The 17275-nt window shown below is 43.8% G+C and overlaps 1 protein-coding gene across 8 annotated transcripts in view; it reads left to right on the top strand.

Annotated features, from left to right (window-relative positions):
* The window catches only part of LOC122824145 (homeobox protein Mohawk-like), a 151071-nt gene extending 134099 nt beyond the window's left edge, over positions 1 to 16972 (top strand). For 6 of the 8 annotated variants that reach the window (XM_044104401.1, XM_044104400.1, XM_044104403.1 and 3 more), the window contains 5 exons: positions 835 to 1091; positions 3429 to 3588; positions 5858 to 6011; positions 7803 to 8150; positions 12979 to 13272. In XM_044104401.1, the coding sequence (XP_043960336.1) occupies positions 835 to 1091; positions 3429 to 3588; positions 5858 to 6011; positions 7803 to 8150; positions 12979 to 13073 (1014 nt within the window). In that variant the 3' untranslated portion in view covers positions 13074 to 13272. Of the gene's footprint in view, positions 1 to 834; positions 1092 to 3428; positions 3589 to 5857; positions 6012 to 7802; positions 8151 to 12169; positions 12929 to 12978; positions 13273 to 14687; positions 14722 to 14777 lie in introns of those variants that run through there. The other 2 variants (XM_044104406.1, XM_044104405.1) reach the window with 2 other exon arrangements.
* Positions 16973 to 17275: the final 303 nt, after the last annotated feature.

The following is a 17275-nucleotide window of genomic DNA, read 5'->3' as shown; positions in this document are numbered from 1 at the left end:
GAGGAGACGGCGGTCCGTGTGGTTGGAGCTCAGAAACTCAGGCGGGGAACATGTGAGCGGGGCATGGGCGGCTGGGAGCGGGATTATTGTTCAGCACAGCCGAGAGACGCAGGAGGGAGCCGGGGAAGGTAACTACCACAGATCCACTGACTTGTTGAGTGAAAGGACAGGTTCAGATGTTCTGGAGGCGCAGCTCCAGCTGCTTCAACCCAACTTTGAATCAGTCACATGACTGCCAGCATCACTTTAGTCGATGTCAACGAACTATTCCAGCTGTTTTCCACGAAGCTGCTGCTGCTGATGGATCCGCGTCCGAGACAGATCAGCTGATAATAGCGATGAAGCTGCAGAGAGAGAAAGAGCAGGTCGTTTCTGAAGCAGGAAGTCGGTTGATTTGCTTCAAACTAGTTTCGAGTCGCTTTAACAGAATTCACCTGAATTTCTTCCTGTAGAATAAATGAGATTTGCACCATCCACAGTCTGCGTGTCTCTCCGTGGGTTTTCTTTTCCCCCCACAGCGCAGCAGGAAAGTGGATCTAGAACCAGTAACTGTTCCGCTGTCCGCACCGACTCACCCCGGATTTATTTCTTAGCTGATTGTGCTAATTAATGCGCAATGAAAGTGCGCAGAAAGAAGAGCCTCTCCGCATTAGAAGCGGGAGGAGACTGAATGAAGCAAACAGGTTGTGATTGTTTCCAAAGAGACACAGAAGTGGAGTCAGAGCGCCGCGGCTCCGCTCGCCTTTAACTCTGAAGCTGCTGCATGTGGAGGAGTTTAGATGAAGGATTTAGTTCATATGATCCTCAAACTAAATGTGATCTATTCTTCCGCAGGAGAGACGCGGGGACAGTTTTCTTCCACGAACCTTTTGGATTCGAGCGCAGCAGAGAAATCTGCGGACCGAGCGGCCAAAGATGAACACCGTTGTGTTTAACAAGCTGAGCAGTCAGGTCCTGTTTGAGGACAAGGCGAAGGAAGTGGAAATGAGCAGCAGAAATTACCTGGAGGTCATCGACGGCCAACATCCAGATCTCCTCTGCAGCAGCCCGGCCATCAGAGACAGCCAGGCGGCCAGACACAGGCGGAGCGGGTATGTGAGGCTCTCTGTTCTGGTAGAGGCTGCTGCTCAGCATGCGTGGATGTGGGTCGGCTTTAGTGGGTGAAGGAACCCACGGGGGGGAATATCTGACAGCCTGGTCAACCTGCTAGTCACTCGTTAGCCGAGTGAGAAACGGGGGAAAACTCTCCTCAGATCTCCGGGATTAAATCTTCGGGTTTTGCGAAAATAAACGCAGCAAATGAAACATTTAAACTAGAAACTTAAAACTGATATGGGTTTAGATTTGAAACCCATATAAATATAAAGTCCAACAGCAGAGTTTTTAAATTAAAAACTATAAATCAATTCATGAACATGATGGAAGTTTTTCTGTTGTTGTGCGTAAATACGCATTTGCTCCAAAATTTAAAAGCGTCTCCATTCGGATTCCTGCTTATTGGTGCTTTCTATAATTCCAAGATATTTTTTTTCTGGGGTTGTGATGTAGAACAATTTAACAAATCAGATAATGAACCGTTACTGCTTCCCCGACTCCTGCTGATTTAGTAATTACATTTCAGTTTAGAATCAAAAAGCTCGTACTTGTTCTGTAGCTCCTTGTTCCAAAGACACAATTTAAAGCTTCACCTAAAGACTATTCAATTAATTAATCAATCAATCTCTTAACTCATTATTCAATGAATCCACGGATGCAAACTATTACCATCTCTTCATAAAAACACCTTTATTTATTTACAATGAAAATTTTGCATTTTTCACAGCTGACCTAATACAATGTAAATGAAAATTTGTTCCTTGAAGTATGTAATAAATGAAGTGAAGCCTTTGTTATCATGTCCAAATAAGACATGTAAAATGTATAAAAATATTCCAATAAAAAAGCTGATTATTCAAAATGTAAAATATGATTAAGCTGATCTGGGGAAGAAGAAAACATTAGTCCTGAGTGGACCTCGAAAAGGAAAAAAATCTATTTCAAATAAACACTCAAATCAAAATGTACTGCTTAAAGCTGTAATTACACATAACCTTTTTATTATTATTGTATTTTTAGCCTCATTTAAATTTAAATAATTAAAGAATTATTAATCACATGAAATGCTTTTAAAACTGAATCATTTAAAACTGAACAAAGTCTCACATCAAGACTTTCTATCTCACTGCCCTGATTTTATTTTATTTTTTTGCTGTTTTATACAAAATACATTTCTCTTTTGTCAAGCTAAATTCAGTTAGGTACAGATCCATCAAAAGAATCCGTCCACTACTCTCATCCCCTTTGGTGTCATGAGGGCTGCTGGTGCTTATCTCCAGTGGTCAGTGAGCAAGAAACGAGGCACACCCTGGACAGGTGGCCAGTCCTTTGCAGGGGAACAAAAATACATATATGAATACACATATGAATATAAATTTATGCGAAATAATGCATATTTGGGCATAACTCCCTCCACTAGATGGCGACAGCTTGCCTCCTACTCAACAGTCATTAACAGTATACATTGATCGCATTGTGGTTTAATGTGGTGAATTTTCCACAGTAGTCAACAGAAAGTTTTTCAGTTGTCAGATGCTCAGCATGCTCCTGTTAGTGTCACTCTGAAAGTGTTCATGGTGACACCAACAGGAGCACCATGAACACTTTCAGTGCCTCCAACCCCCAGTTTATCATCCACTGATTGACAGGAGGCAGAAGCTTTATCCTCCATGCTTGTTTTATGAAGCCGATGACTGGAGCTGAACGCAAATTAAATATGACAGACAGACGCATGTACAGCTGGAGAGGACAAATAGTAGATCTGTGTTGTGCACACACACAGATGTCTTGTGGAAGTAAACAGGTGGAACTTTTGCCTAAAAGATAACTATTAAATTCATAACAAACCGCTACCCCAACTCCACATCTGTTTCCAATAAATAAATCCACCTTTAGCTCTGTGTTCTGGTTCACCACATGAAGAGCTGAATGGATCTGACATTGTCTGGAAAAGGAATCTGCAGAAACATTCAGGATCAGGTGAAAGAATGTTCTCTAACAGAGCTCTGGGGTCAAAGGTCAGAGTGAAATGCGCTCCACGATGTTCAGGCTGATCCAGATTACAAGGAAAATATTTGGAGAACCAGAACCTCGGGCCCGCTTTGAGGTCCGACTGAAATGGGTTCCATCTGCAGCCAGTGGAGCCGTTTTGGGAGCTAAAGGAGAAGTGGAGAGCAGCACCATACTGACATCTGCAGGTTCAGGTGTTCCTCCTGTGGGTTCAGGACGTTTCTCTGATTCCTCCGTCGACATTCCTGACATCTGCATGCTGAAGCCCTGTGGTGTGTCCGGTTGTTTGCCTGCGTCTAAATGCTGTCCCTGCTGGTGCACAGGGGTCGTCCCAGCGGCAGCAAAGTGCGACACAAGCGCCAGGCTCTGCAGGACATGGCGCGGCCGCTCAAGCAGTGGCTCTACAAGCACAGAGACAACCCGTACCCGACCAAGACGGAGAAAATCCTGCTGGCGCTCGGCTCGCAGATGACTCTGGTCCAGGTGAGACGCTTTCTTCTGCTCTGATTCCAGTAGGAGACAAAGAAAAGTCACATAGACAGGAGAGTGATCAGGCTGCTGGAGTTTAGATGTTCAGCTTTTACTGTTCCTGAATGTTTAGCAGCAGCTGAGCAGAAGTGAAGTGTTGTTTCCTCTGCCTTCCAGATCCTCCTGCAGCTTCTCCTCTCTCTGCTGAGCATCTCAGGCTTTCATTGTTTCTTCCTCTTTCTTCCAAAAGCTGCAGCTCAGCTTCATCTCATGTCTCAGAGAGTCTGATGTTTACCTGTTTGGAAATTATTCACAAATGATTTTCTTTAGATATTTCTGAAATATTCCTACGTCTCAACATGTAAACCTGTTCTGATGCATTAAAGAGCTCCAGAGAAAAACTGTCATTTCTGATAAAGATTTGAGTCAGGAATATTTCTGCTGCTTTGATCTTTATGGTGTCTGGAGAAACCAGTGAGATGTTCAGAGCAGAACTGTTAGAAACTGCTGATGGCTCCAAGTTTAGAGTGAACATCTGAACTTATGACAACCTGACTGCTGAGAGGAACAACCAGCACTGAGTGCAGCTGTGTGTGTGTGTGGGTGTGTGTGGGTGTGGGTGTGCGTGTGCGTGTGTGGGTGTGTGTGTGTGTGTGTAGAGCAGTGTTTTCCTCACATGGTCACTCTGTACTTTCTCTGCTTCTGGTTTCTGGGAGCTCTTGATGTTGGACGCTGTGACCCAAACACACACTGACAAACCTCACACACGTGTGTGTTTGAGTGTAAATATCATTAGTGGGGTCAAAGGTTAAAGGTGGAGAATTTGTTGAAAATGGGCAGGAGGGTCAAAAGTGCAACAACCTGACATCAAATGAGATAAATATTTAAATACAATATTAAATATTGATAAATTCATCTAGAAATGAATAAACTAGATTTTCTCTCAAGGAAAATCTATTTAATCATATTTAGGTAAAAGTTTTAAATGCATTAAAAGAAGAAAACTATAAACAACAAAATTCAAATGTATTGTAGAAAAATCATTATTATTTGATTATTTATTGATTTATTTTTTTATTTTCTGATTTACAATCAGTCATAAAATAATTTCCAATTTTATTGAAGTGATCATTTAAAGAAATATTTATTTTGGAAAAATGGTTTGATGCAAATCAGTTCTTGATCTAAATATTTTAACTTTGTTCTGTAAAATATCTAAAGTTTTCTTCAAACACCAAAAATCTGTTTTTGTTCCTGTTCTCCTTTGAAGAACCTGGTTCTTTATTTTCTCTATTTTCTCTATTTTCAGTTTCTGAAGGATAAAAAAAATCTTGTTTTTTATCAATTAGGAATATGAAAACAGATATTTCTAAATCTTTAACCTCTCAGTCTTTTAAAATATGTTTGGACTGAACAAGTGATCGTTTTGTCCCAAAGTGTGAACAGAAACTCAGATGTGACCATGACGTCTTTCTGTCTTTCCACTGATTGCTGCTGAGGACAGCCCAGTTCTTCCACTGTTTAGTCCAGACAGAGCGCCGTTAAGGCTGCCAGTGGCGTTGAACGCATCACTTCCTGTGTGTTTTTCCCTGGAGAAGCCGACCTGGCAGCAGGTGTTAAACAGCAGCTAAATCTGTCATGTTGTAGCGTAGCCGTTAGCTTTGTTCCATGTCAATGTTGTGAGATGGAGCCCATGATCCGGTGCCGTCTCCATGGTCCCTGAACTCCATCTCCGTGGTAACATGCTGTCTCCTCTGGGACCTCCCGTCCTCATGAGGACACCGTCCCTTCCCCTCCCAGTCCTGCTGGGCTGCAGACTGAAGACAGTGGGACGGTCCTAGTTAATGAGAAATGTGATCCTGAAGGAGAGAATGTGAAAACTAAGTAGTCCAGCATGAGGCCGCCGTCCCCGGCCGTTCACAAGCAGCTTGAAATCTACTGAGCATGAAAAGTTATTCCAGTAGAACATCTAATGGTCTCCACTCCCAGTGGAAGGAAGAGCAGCGGCTCAAGTGTCTTTTTTAGTTGGATCTTAAAGACAGAGATGGAAAAACTGTTTTATTGGAGGGAGGCTGGACGTGTCCAGAGTAAGCAAGATGGGGACGTGTGTCTCAGTCAGAGCATTAGATCATGAAAGGATGCGTTCACTGGCTGTCAGCCGATTCTTTATACGCAGTAAAAAGCTGAGAGGCTTCAGTTTTCCTGCAAAACGAGTGTGGACTCTAGACATTAACACGTCTTCCTGTTTGCCGTGTGTGTCCCCTTCCTGCTTTGTCCCCCTCAGGTGTCCAACTGGTTCGCCAACGCCAGGAGACGCCTGAAGAACACGGTGAGGCAGCCGGACCTGAGCTGGGCGCTGCGGATCAAACTCTACAACAAATACGTTCAGGGCAACGCCGAGAGGCTGAGCGTCAGCAGCGACGACAGCTGCTCCCAAGGTACGCCTCACCTGCTGCTCTGAGGACAAACTGTCCAAACTGCACAAACACTTGGATATGATCTTCTGAGCTCAGAACCGGAACACTGTATGTTCTCCTTCTGTCAGTCAGCAGAGCTGAAATATGTGCAAACACACGCTGGCTCTCCTGGGAAGGTCCAGCCCGTTTTGGTGAGGAAGCGTTAGAAAGTCAAAGTTCAGTCTTCCTGCAGTGAATGAGCAGAAAGTTCAGAGCGCTGTGGTGTCAGTAATCTCTCCCTCAGTGTGTGAGGAGGAGAAGCTGAGCGTGTGGCTCCCAGAGGAATGTGTGCCTGGTGTTTGTGTTGTGTGTGCCGCAGGCCGCTGCACCACCAGAGGCTCCGTATATCTCCCTGACTCGTCTCCCTGTCATATTCTGGTTCTGGAGCGATCCGCAGCCCGCTCCCACTGCTGGCCCGTGTGCTGAAAGGCCCTCCATTATGTTCTGAAGCCTGTGCTTTTGTTCCAAAGACTATTTCTGGGAGCAGATCTGACCCCGCTGACCGTGTCTTCATTCCACTTACTGACCTGAAACGGTCCAGCTGGTTCTGGAGCTGCAGCAGCAAATCCAGGCTAAAGTAAAACATGTTTTCTGCTTGGAGTCCAGAGCAGACGTGATGTTCTGATCAGGAGAACAGTTTGATATTTTTATTGGATTAAATCAAAAGGTCAGATTGTTTGGTGACAGAGGAGATGCTGGAAGAACCATGTGGTTCTGATTATTGGAAGCGCTCATCTTAATTTGGACCAGGCTGAACCAGACATCTAACCCGGCCAAATGACAGAACTGCAGTCCTGGCAGCGACAGAATCTGAAGTGAAGAGTCTCTGATTCTCCTGCTGCCAGAGAATCTCTGGGTTTTCATCAGAGTTTTATCTTCCTCCTGTTTCTTTCATCAGGTGGGAAGCTGGGCTTTAATTCAGTCTCCTCAGCTGCAAAGCATTCTGGGAAGGATTTAATGCTGCAGGGGACGAAGGTTGAGATAGAACCAGCATTCATTACGTTTTGGTTCTGGGTCTGAAGTCTGAACTGGGCTTTTTGTTCTGGAGGCGATGCCAACATGTGGGCAGGAGCAGCAGGCTGAAGTCTCCTGGTTCTGCTGTTTGGATTAAAGATTAGCTCCAAATAACCGTTTTCCTTCAGACTGGGAGAACAGAACCGAGACAAGAACTGAACCTGGAGTCCAACATCTGATGGAGGAAATGAGTCATTACAGTTTGCACTTCCACTGATAGTTTTTAGTGACTTTATGAGCACAAAAAAACTGATGGGACATAAATGCAGCAACCCAGATGGAAATGGAGAGACTGGAACCAGTCAGTGCCACTGGTTTACATCACCATATGTATTTACAGGTCTTATGCTGCAGTCTTTGCTATTTCTGCATCAATGTGACCAACAACAGATGTTCTTTATCCATAGAGAGTTCTTGTTTTATGTTGAGAGAGAGACTTGAAGACGAGATTCCCTTCAGGTTTTCATTGTCAGTAGAATGAAGAACAGACCTGAGAGACAAACCAACAGAGATCAATTCAGACAGTTTTCCTTATCGGCTGTGGAGAGTTGAGTTTCATTTACACTGTTCTATGTTGTTAACTGATCCCAGTTAGGAATCGGGACAAGAGCCTGAATAAAAGTGATGTATATCTTATACTACAGATCACCATGGCAACATAACTTTGTTCTAACGTTTTAAGAGATGGTTCTTGTTGTGGAGAAGACTTCCTGACCTCCACCAACAGAACAGTCATGTGAGCATGTCCTGATGTTGCAGATGGAGACAACCCTCAGAGGACACAGAGCGGTCCTGAGGATCTCACCAAGCCCTTGTACCAGAGCGTCATCAAGAAGGAGGGCTCCCCCATGGTGGGCGTGGCCATCGGCATGGACCCAGGGCTGCGTTCTGCCGTGGAGGCCGAGGACTACGTGTCTCCACCCAAGTACAAGAGCAGCCTGCTGCACCGCTACCTGAACGACTCTCTGCGGCACGTCATGGTGGCCAACGCTGTCATGGACGCTCGCAAGAGGAACCACTCTGGCTCCTTCAGCTCCAACGAGTTCGATGACGAGCTGCTGTCGCCATCGTCCTCTGAAGCTGAGGCCCACTTCGTCTATCGAGCCGGTAAGGAGACCAGTGACTCTTCCAGGAACTCTCCAACACACCACATTCCTCATGTCTGATCTTTGTCTTCTTTCTGGACGGTTGTTTTCATTCCTGCAGCTTGTCCATTATGTCCAGCTGTCTGTCCCTCTACAGGATCTCTAATATCTCTCCTGCTAACTCTCTCTCTTCTTCCTCTGTCTAATTGAACATGTTGGATGTGTTGCTGAATCTTCTCCTCATGGCTTCTGAAATGGAGAGGCTGTTCAGGAGCTTCTTGAAGTGTTTTGTAAAATTTAAACAAGGTGCAGTTCATCTGAAACACACAAGCATATCCAGTAACCTGCACACTGTCAAACCCACACACACTGAACCACTGGTTGTCTCTGAGGCCGTCCAGAGAGGTGGGAGGAGCTTCACCTCCAGCTAACCAGGGACTAACGGGTCAGACACAACAAGGCCATGTTGAAGACTTTCAGGCTGCTGTTTGTCCCGTCTTTGTTCCTGCTGTGGCTCCAGATGAGAGAGCAGAGCAAAATGTCCGACAGTCTTCTTGACACTGAGAGTTGAATGTGGGACCTTTGCAGTCCAAAGCGTCTGGAGGCTGCAGGAGTTCCTGCAGCGTTTCTGAGATGTAACCAGTGAAGGTCAGCTGTGTTTGTATCGGCTGAGAACACTGGGTCTTTGTTCAGGTGGACTTCACATCCAGTAGTAACATTTTCCCTTTGTGTTGAACACGACCAGAACAAGGAGGGTCCGGATCTGAACTGGATTGTTGGAGGGAAGAGCTGCTGTTATTGTGTCTCTTTTGGACAAAAGTGTTTCTTCTTGTCTGAGTGTGAAGCAGACAGAGTGTGTGTATCTGAAATGAATCAATGAGTCCAACAGGAACAATTAAAACCCTTTGACCTGAGCCAACATCAGGCTGTTTTCACTGCTGAAGCTTCACTGCAGCAGATTTTATCAAGACAAATCCCAGAAGAGCTGAATTCATCTGGCTGACCTGCTGCCTTTAATAGACACTGACTGTTTTATCTCTGGTTGTTATAATTTCTTGCCGCTGACGTCTCCCTCTTGGCCTCCTTGGACCCTGATACATTTACACAAGTATTACTCTGTTACATGTGACAGAAGCTTGTTGGGTCAAACGCAAAGATTCATTCAAAAGGGACAAGCTCATCCTTGGAAAATTAGATCTGATCCAAATTAGAATAAGAGTTGAGAAAATAAAATTTTCATTCCACATCTGATTTTTGAGGAACAAAGCAAATAAAAAAACTTTGGAGAGAGAGAAATGTTTTCAAGGTCAGGTTTTCTTAATTTCCTGCAGTTTTTTCCCTTCAATTTGATGCAGATTCCAGATATTTCTTTAGAGAACACATTCTTCTTTTATAAATAGTTTTTATGTGCCATAGTGAGAGACAAATGTGTCCCTGTGTGACAGATTTGACATAAATCTTTTCTTGTATCAACTACACTGAGGACACAATGTCCAAATAAATCTGATTTAAGATTACTGAAATGTTTAATGTTCTGTACTTGTATAGCACTTCATCAAGTACAAAGGATACCAAGGCACTTCAAACTACATGGTGATGGTAGCAAGCTAGTGGATAGTGGCCACAACTACCCTGGGGCAGTCTGACAGAGGTGAAGCTACCATCTGGCCTTCTGACCACCACCACATGGCAAAGATAGATAAAGTGTTTTGCCTAAGGACACAACGCTAGAGTGATTGGAGCGGGAATAGAATCAGCAATCCACCAATTGTGAGATACTGTCCCTTTCCTCGAAAGCTTTAAGCCCAGACTTGGTTCTGTTATTTATCTTTAAAAGAAAATCTTCACATTTAGTTTGTAGAGGAGCATTTTTGTAACAAAATTGTAATTGGACAAGGAAAAGTGGTGAACCTGGTAGCTGGCGTCCCATTGGTTCAAAGTTCATTTGTGTCCCAGTTGGTTGTAGTGGGCTCGGCCAGAACAAACTTCAGTCGGCTTGAAAGGAATCGCACTGGTGAAGCTCCAAGACCTCAAACATAACATCCACACTAGAGCTGCCCGGTAGACGGAAAACAAGCAGCATGTGATAATACTGGTGGATGTTTCAGTAATAATGTCTTAAGATGAATTTATTAAGTGTTACTATTTTAAGTATGCCCTGTTAACTTCATAACCCTAACCCTAATTTTAAACATACGAAGAGTCTCACCAGCTACGATAAGTCTTTTTTTAACAAGCTTTTAATGAAAAAGTTCCATCTAATGTTTCCTGTTTTGGCAACAAAACAACTTAGTTTGCTTTTTAGTGATTGACCAACTCTTTAGGGCTAAGGCCTCTATTGCTACAGCAAGTAACAACCATCTCATGCAGCAGTCAAGGTGCATCACTAACAGAGTGGATCTCAGACAGACTGTCAGCAGAGTTTGATGTTAGAGGGTGTGTCTGAGTTGGCAGAGGTGAAGTAGAGTCCTGGCATGACCTTGACGTAAAGCTTCATGTTCATGGATAAAAACCCAGAGACAGGAATTAAAAACACCAGATGGTGGATCTCTGTCCCTGGAAGGTGGTGTGATGATGTGTTTCTGCCACTTCATGGACACAGACTGAGACCAGCATGTTCATGCTGTCTGCGAAGCTGCAGAGAAAGCTTCCCAAACATCAACACCGACACAGTTTACTTGTAGGCAGCTCCCCAACATGGAACTGGAAGAGAGAGGAATAAAAAAGCTCTCTCAGTCTGAGGGGTTTTAAATGGTCGGCGCGCCAGGACTTTGTAGGACAATGAGGCTCACACGCACCATCAGATGTTGAGATGTGAGGAACACAGCTGTCCGCCTGCTCAGGGAGCCGCACTGCCCGACTCTGTGGAAAACACAAACTGTTTCCATTTTAAATGTCGGGTCGGCTGTAGAACAATAGGTAGCCTCTGTGTTCCCACGGGATGGAGGAAAAGAGAGCTTCACCACCAGAGAGCAGAGGTGTAACCCAGTCAGGACACACAGAGGGCAGCTGAGTTCCCAATGTGAACAAGGGCAACATAATGATGCAGTTAGTCCTTCACAAACATGTCATTTGGCCTCCAGATCCCCAAAAAAGGCTGCTTTTGTCCACATGTAAACACTTACAAATGTGAGTAATGTTTCCCTGTGGTTACTGCTTTTTTTTTTTTCCACCCTAATGTGAGCGTTTTATTTGCCACCAACAAGAGTTGATCATTCCTGGGAATGTTTCAGAGAAAGCTGTAATAAAAGCTCCTGGTGGAGGATGGCACCTAGCTCTGTTTCTTCTCCACCTGGCTGCCATGCACAGCTGGCAGTGCTGCACAGAGTGGCAATCACACTGCGCATCCTTGCAACCGTTTCCACCAAAAAAAAGTGTTTTTTGTTTATTTTAAAGAGGATATTTTATACACAAGTTACAATGACTGTGAAAACAGGTTAAGCTATAAGTTGCCCGTTGGTCTTGCATGTTATTATTTCCAAGGTTTGATACCTGCTCAATACATATCATCATAGACAGAAACATCAGTCTGAAGAGTGAAAGAGAAACTGAAGTTTGCAGAAATTGCAGTGGGGTTTATGTACACTGATGCTGTTGTCTCCTCACTGGACTTCATGGATTTAGACAAACTCCTTTATAGGATATTCGGACTCCTCAGGTGTTTTTGGTTGAGTCTCAGTAATTCCTTTCTGGTCCTGAACAATCAGACCGTGTGTCTCTTCAGCTCTGTGTCGTCTTTGATTTTTAAAAAAACAAGTTCTTCTTAGCAGCAGGAAGCAACTTGGAGCTAAAAACTGACTCTGATTTAAAGACACTTTAGATAAACCAGCTGAAAGCCTGGTGGGTCATAGGAAGCGGTTTGTGTGTGTTAGTGTGTTCCTGTCCAACCCACAGCTTGGTGCTAGTTGCTAACAGCAGCAGCAGATGGTAACGATGGGAGCAAAACCAGTCTCCACCACAGTCATCTGAACAGGTGGAGCACCACTCCCTCTTTGATAAACTCCATCTTTTTCCTCTCTTCTCTCCCTCCTCTCGCCTCAGTGTTCAGTCAGCCAGTACTTTGGATTTTCCACCTCGATGCCAGAAACCAGCAGATATCTCAGCTTTTCCCCTTTGGGGCTCCATAAAGCGTGCTGTCAGAGCGGCCCAGAGGCAGCAGCAGAGCTGAAATGAGAGTTCAGCACAATGGAGGAAAGAAGCAGAAACTGGGCCAGTGATTTATTGCTGATTTATTGAGTTGTTGGAGCTGCTTTTGTTTTGAAAAATCTTAGTTGCAGATGTTTTAGGCAAGAAGGTTTGGAAATAGACTCGTTGAAAGCAGAGGTGTGTCTCCAGATTCTGTGATTATTTGCTACCAGAGGAACCAGTTGGTGTCTGTGAGTGTATGGTAGCTTAGTGAACCAATCAGAACAGACACACTGAATCATTGAAAGCTAGGGATAGAAAACACACACACACACACACTTTTCGTCCAGGTTGGATGAACAGTTCCCATCAAACTGTGAAACTGGCTTGTACTTTTAGTGCAGTGATTATTCAGAGAGATTTTAAATCAGAACCAATCAGCTTCAGAGCAGAAAAGATTTTATATCTATTTCAGCTGGACGGAGATCCAGCCTGTAAGAATTCACAGCTAAAGTTTGAACAACTGGGGCGCTGTGGTGAACACGACCCATGTATGGAGACTTTAGTCCTGATGTGGGTGTCACAGGTTGGAGTCCCGACCTGATGACCTTTGCCACGTGTCCCCTGTCTTTCCTGTTTGACCTCTCTTAAATAAAGGCCACCAGAGCCAATAAAAACAGAATTCAGACGTTTTCATCACGTCTCACAGCGTCTGTTTGATTCAGCTGCTGGGATGGTCACCCTGGATCAGGGAGGAGGTTTCCAGAACACCTCGGGTCACATGGAGGACAGAGGATGGAGACCGAGGGAACGTCAGTGAAATAGAGACTCACAGATAAAGCAGGTCAACAGCAGAGGAAAAGACGGCACAGCAGGGAATTGTGGACAGACAGGAATGTGAGGATATTGTTGGAAATTTCTGTCAAACTACAACCTGAACTAAAACTGAGTGGTTTGTAACTCTGGGTTATCACATCCTCATCTCCCTCTCACACATTCCTTCTCTTCTTCTAAAGAGAGAACTGTGGTGAGTGAGGTCAGGCTCCGCTCTGTAGTAGAATCCAAAAATGAACCAGAAAACAAGCGGGACATTTCCTAATCAGGGCCGTATCAGCCCCGAGCGTCTCAGGCCTTGTCCTGTCATCATGGCTCAGACTGCATGGGAAGCAGACAGAAGAGCAGCGAGGAGATGGAGAGTCTGAGGCTGGTGGAGCTGCAGAGATGAGATCAGTGGATCAGGATGTTTGGAAACTCTGGAGGCTTTTAAAGCAGAAAGAGAGGTGACCAAGATAAAGCTGTAAAATCAGAGCAGTTTAATGTTTTGGCTTTCATATGATGTTGGACTTTTATATTTATAAGAAAAGATGCAGTGAAGATGAAAATGTTCCTCAAGAAAAAGGACCGACTGACATGCAGGAGGAGCAGAGTGAGGTTGTAGAAGACGGGTTTCCCTGTGTGAGGGATTTGTTCTGAACAAAGACGACCTGCTGTACGTCTGACACTCTTTATACCTCTGGACTAAATAGAAACTTTCAGGTAATTTTCCTCTTTTGAACATTTTCTGCTCATCCAGTCGTCTCTAGCTGGTAAAGACCAAACTACTTAAATGTTTAGTGAACTTCAGGAAAGCGCCTGGAGGCTGCACAGCTAGAAAGTCCAGATGTTCTGCTGTCTTTTAATGCCTCATGAAACTTCAAGCTTGTGTTGTCATTTTCACTGCTGGACAGATCTGAGTGAAGGCTGGACGTGAGACAGAAGACAGGTTGAGGCTTCAAAACACCAAGAACTCTCAGTAAACAGCTGAAGTAAACACTCTGGCTGCCATAAAGACAACTTTACTTTCATTGTTTAATGACTTTGCTGTTCCTCACTAATGTTTCACAGATGAGATGGAGATTGGTCCCATTGAGGAGGGGGGAGGAAAGCCAACAGGCGGCCATCTTTCTCCCCCTGACTCACTCACTGCCTTTTCATTCCCTCTCAGATCTGTTTCGCTCCGTCTTTTTCGATCTGATTTCTTCAGACGGTTCAATTATGCTGGCTGGGCTCCATTTGTTTTCCAACTAAATATTATTTCCGTGGACTTTATGAGTCATAAGAAACATCTTTCAGCTCCATCCTATCAGTCACCTTTACGCTTGAAGCCTTTTTGCTAAAATGTGATTTTTTCCTTCAGCATCTTAAATAAAGACAGAAACCAGAGCAGCACATGTTTGCTGAGGACACGGTGTCCACTGAGAGAACAAAACACAAGTCAAAAATCACACACACACACACACACATGCATCCACTAATCTGCTGAACATGCAAGTTCTCATCATCAGCCTTTGTTTAACCAGGATAAAACAAACTTGAGATTAAAAATCTCTTTTACTAGAGTGTCCTGGTGTTCTGACCCAGAAAGTCTCCTGAATTTTTCTCTCTCTGCTTTCAGAAGCCACAGACCATGGATCAAGTCAACATGACAAGTGAGTCGACCTTCTCTCCCCAGATAACCTGTATCCAATCACCAGCTGAACGTGAGCTGTAACGCTCTGTGTTTTGTTCTCTCTGTGAACGGTGGCGTCGCAGCGACGCAGAAGGTGAAGGTGAAGGCCAAAGATGAGACGTACTGGAAGGAGATCAACGCCGCCATGGCCTTGACCAACTTGGCTCAGGGGAAGGACAGCGTCTCCGGGACAACCAGCTGCATCATCCAGAAGTCCTCCCATATAGCTGAGGTGAAGACTGTTAAAGTGCCATTGTTGCAAAAGTTTTAGCTCCGATTTCCCTATGCAAAGCAGAAACATTTCTCTCAGTAAACTTGTAGGAGTCAAAAAAACATTTAAAGAACTGGTGCTTAAGGAGGAAGGTGGGTTTGTGAAAAAAAAAATGTTTTGGTCTTTCTGAAACTGTTCAAACGATAGATTCCTTTTTTTAAAAAAAAAACAAAAACATAAATATTTTGTAATGTTAACTTATTGTTTTGAGTCTTTTTATTGCTACAAATATATTTTCCAAAGTGCCTTTGTTTTCAGCAGTTTGCTTACTGATTGTGCGCAATGGAACATATGATCACAGAGATTTGTGAAGGAATGTTTTGTCGAGTGCAGGCTCTTAGTCGGTATTATTCAGGATTTGTCCCTTGTAACATTATGTGCCTTAAGAACAGAGTGAGCTCATTGGCATTGATGAACTCAAATAGCATGCATCTGCACAGGAACTGTTCCTATTTTGACTGGAGTTTCCATTTGGGCTGTAAACAGAGCTCTGCTTTGGGACTGCTCAGCACGTTTCGAAGCGAAGAGCTTTGTCCATCTCGTCCGCCTCTTAACCTCGGATTCCATCAGCCACTGAAGAATTTTTCTTTCTTTGAGCCGTGTATCCACCGAAACGTGCGCAAGTTCTCAGCTGGACCCAAAGCCGCTAATCGCCCACGTGGCCAGGCCGATAAAGTCGAGCAAAAGACCGCAGTGACCTAAAAGGGATGTTTTTACTTTATGTTATCAGTCTGCCGTGTGAAGTGTCGTAGCTTCTCCCCCCTGTTTTTTTTTTTTGTTGTTGCGTAAAACAGGATGGTACGGAGTAAAAAAAATGAACCCAAAAAGCCAAGCTCTGCTCCCTTTCTGCCTTTTGATCCGCAGCCTCCCCAGATGTTCGGCATTACATTTAAATTGCTGTTTACAAGAAGCCTGAGGACAGGCTTAAAAATGTAACTTTCTCTTCCATGGCCTCTTTCTGTCCTGCACAGTATTATTTCTTTGTCAGCCAAGTGTTTAAAGCATTTATTATGGCTGCCTGTGTGTGTCTTGTGTCGGTTTTGATTAAAACTGTCTCGTCTAAACTGTGTTGCGTTGAAATCGTCTCCGTCACCCAGTGGAAAAATGGAAAAATCCGCTTCTGTGAAAGTGATTATTGCAGTTGCACCTGATTTTTAGCTTTAAGGATGTCTTGGAGGTTCTGTTGGTGTGCCTGAAAATGAACGTTTTGTATTTACAGTGGTCTGACTGCCGTGATGAAGGACTTTAAAAGAGAACAAAACTGCACAATTACTTTTTTTTCCTTAACATGCATTGAATGTGTAACCAGACGTTCACGGCTACATCGGCATTTTTAACAAAGAAAAGTCAGAGAAACAAATCTTTTGGTTATATCGGTTTGTGCATACATGGAAGTAGTTTGTAATTAATCACACCGAACCTCAGGCTCTGTTTGTTTATGGTCTCGAGACGTTGGCCTCCACCTCCGGCGTGTGTTTTGCAGCCAGCTGATCCACGGCTCGCGTTTCAGTTGGCAGCCGCTCACGCCTCGCACAACGGCCGCATGCTGGTGACGGAGGCAGAAAAAGGTCAAGGGGAGTTCAAAGGCAGCAACAGGAACACCAGGTGTATAAGCAAACGGGCTCCACAGCCATGAACCCGGTACTGTAACGCTCTCCAGCACAAACTCTGCTCTTAACCACGCTGAGAGATCTGAAAATGTGTGTTTTGTGATGTATAAATTATTGCATTGAAAAAGCAATGAAAGTGGTGACCGAAACTTGTCTTTTATTGTTAATTTATATGAATGGATTTTTTCTTTTTTCTTTTTTTTAAATAATATTTTGATAAAGACTGGATTTTCCATCCAACGATCAGATTTATATCCTCTTGTACTGTTTCATTTGCCTTCCTGTAAAATGTGTTTGATAAAACTGTTGTTACTTGGCGATGATGACAAATAAACATCTGAGCAACATGACTGGTGTAATTTTCCCTCCATTGGCGCTAGTAACACTTATTAACTACCTAATAATTCCAGCATGCTTGCAAATGTCTAGCAACATTAGGTTTCATAGCTAATAAAAATGGGATGTTTGATTTTAATTTTAATTTAATAAATAAATACAAAGTAGGTTTTGCTTAATCATGGGAATTCTCAAAAAAACAATTTATGGTTCACGGTTTAAGTTAAGAACCTAAATCTGTTATTGACGTTCAAATTGTATTTATTCTTTCTCCTGGGAATCCTGAAGGTAAAAGGTGTCTTCTGTCATAGTAACTA

The sequence above is a fragment of the Gambusia affinis genome, linkage group LG21 (genome assembly GCF_019740435.1).
Source record: "Gambusia affinis linkage group LG21, SWU_Gaff_1.0, whole genome shotgun sequence".
NCBI classification, from domain to species: Eukaryota; Metazoa; Chordata; class Actinopteri; order Cyprinodontiformes; family Poeciliidae; genus Gambusia; species Gambusia affinis.
The sequence above is the reverse complement of the archived record's forward strand: the minus strand, read 5'-3'. Positions and strand labels throughout refer to the sequence as shown.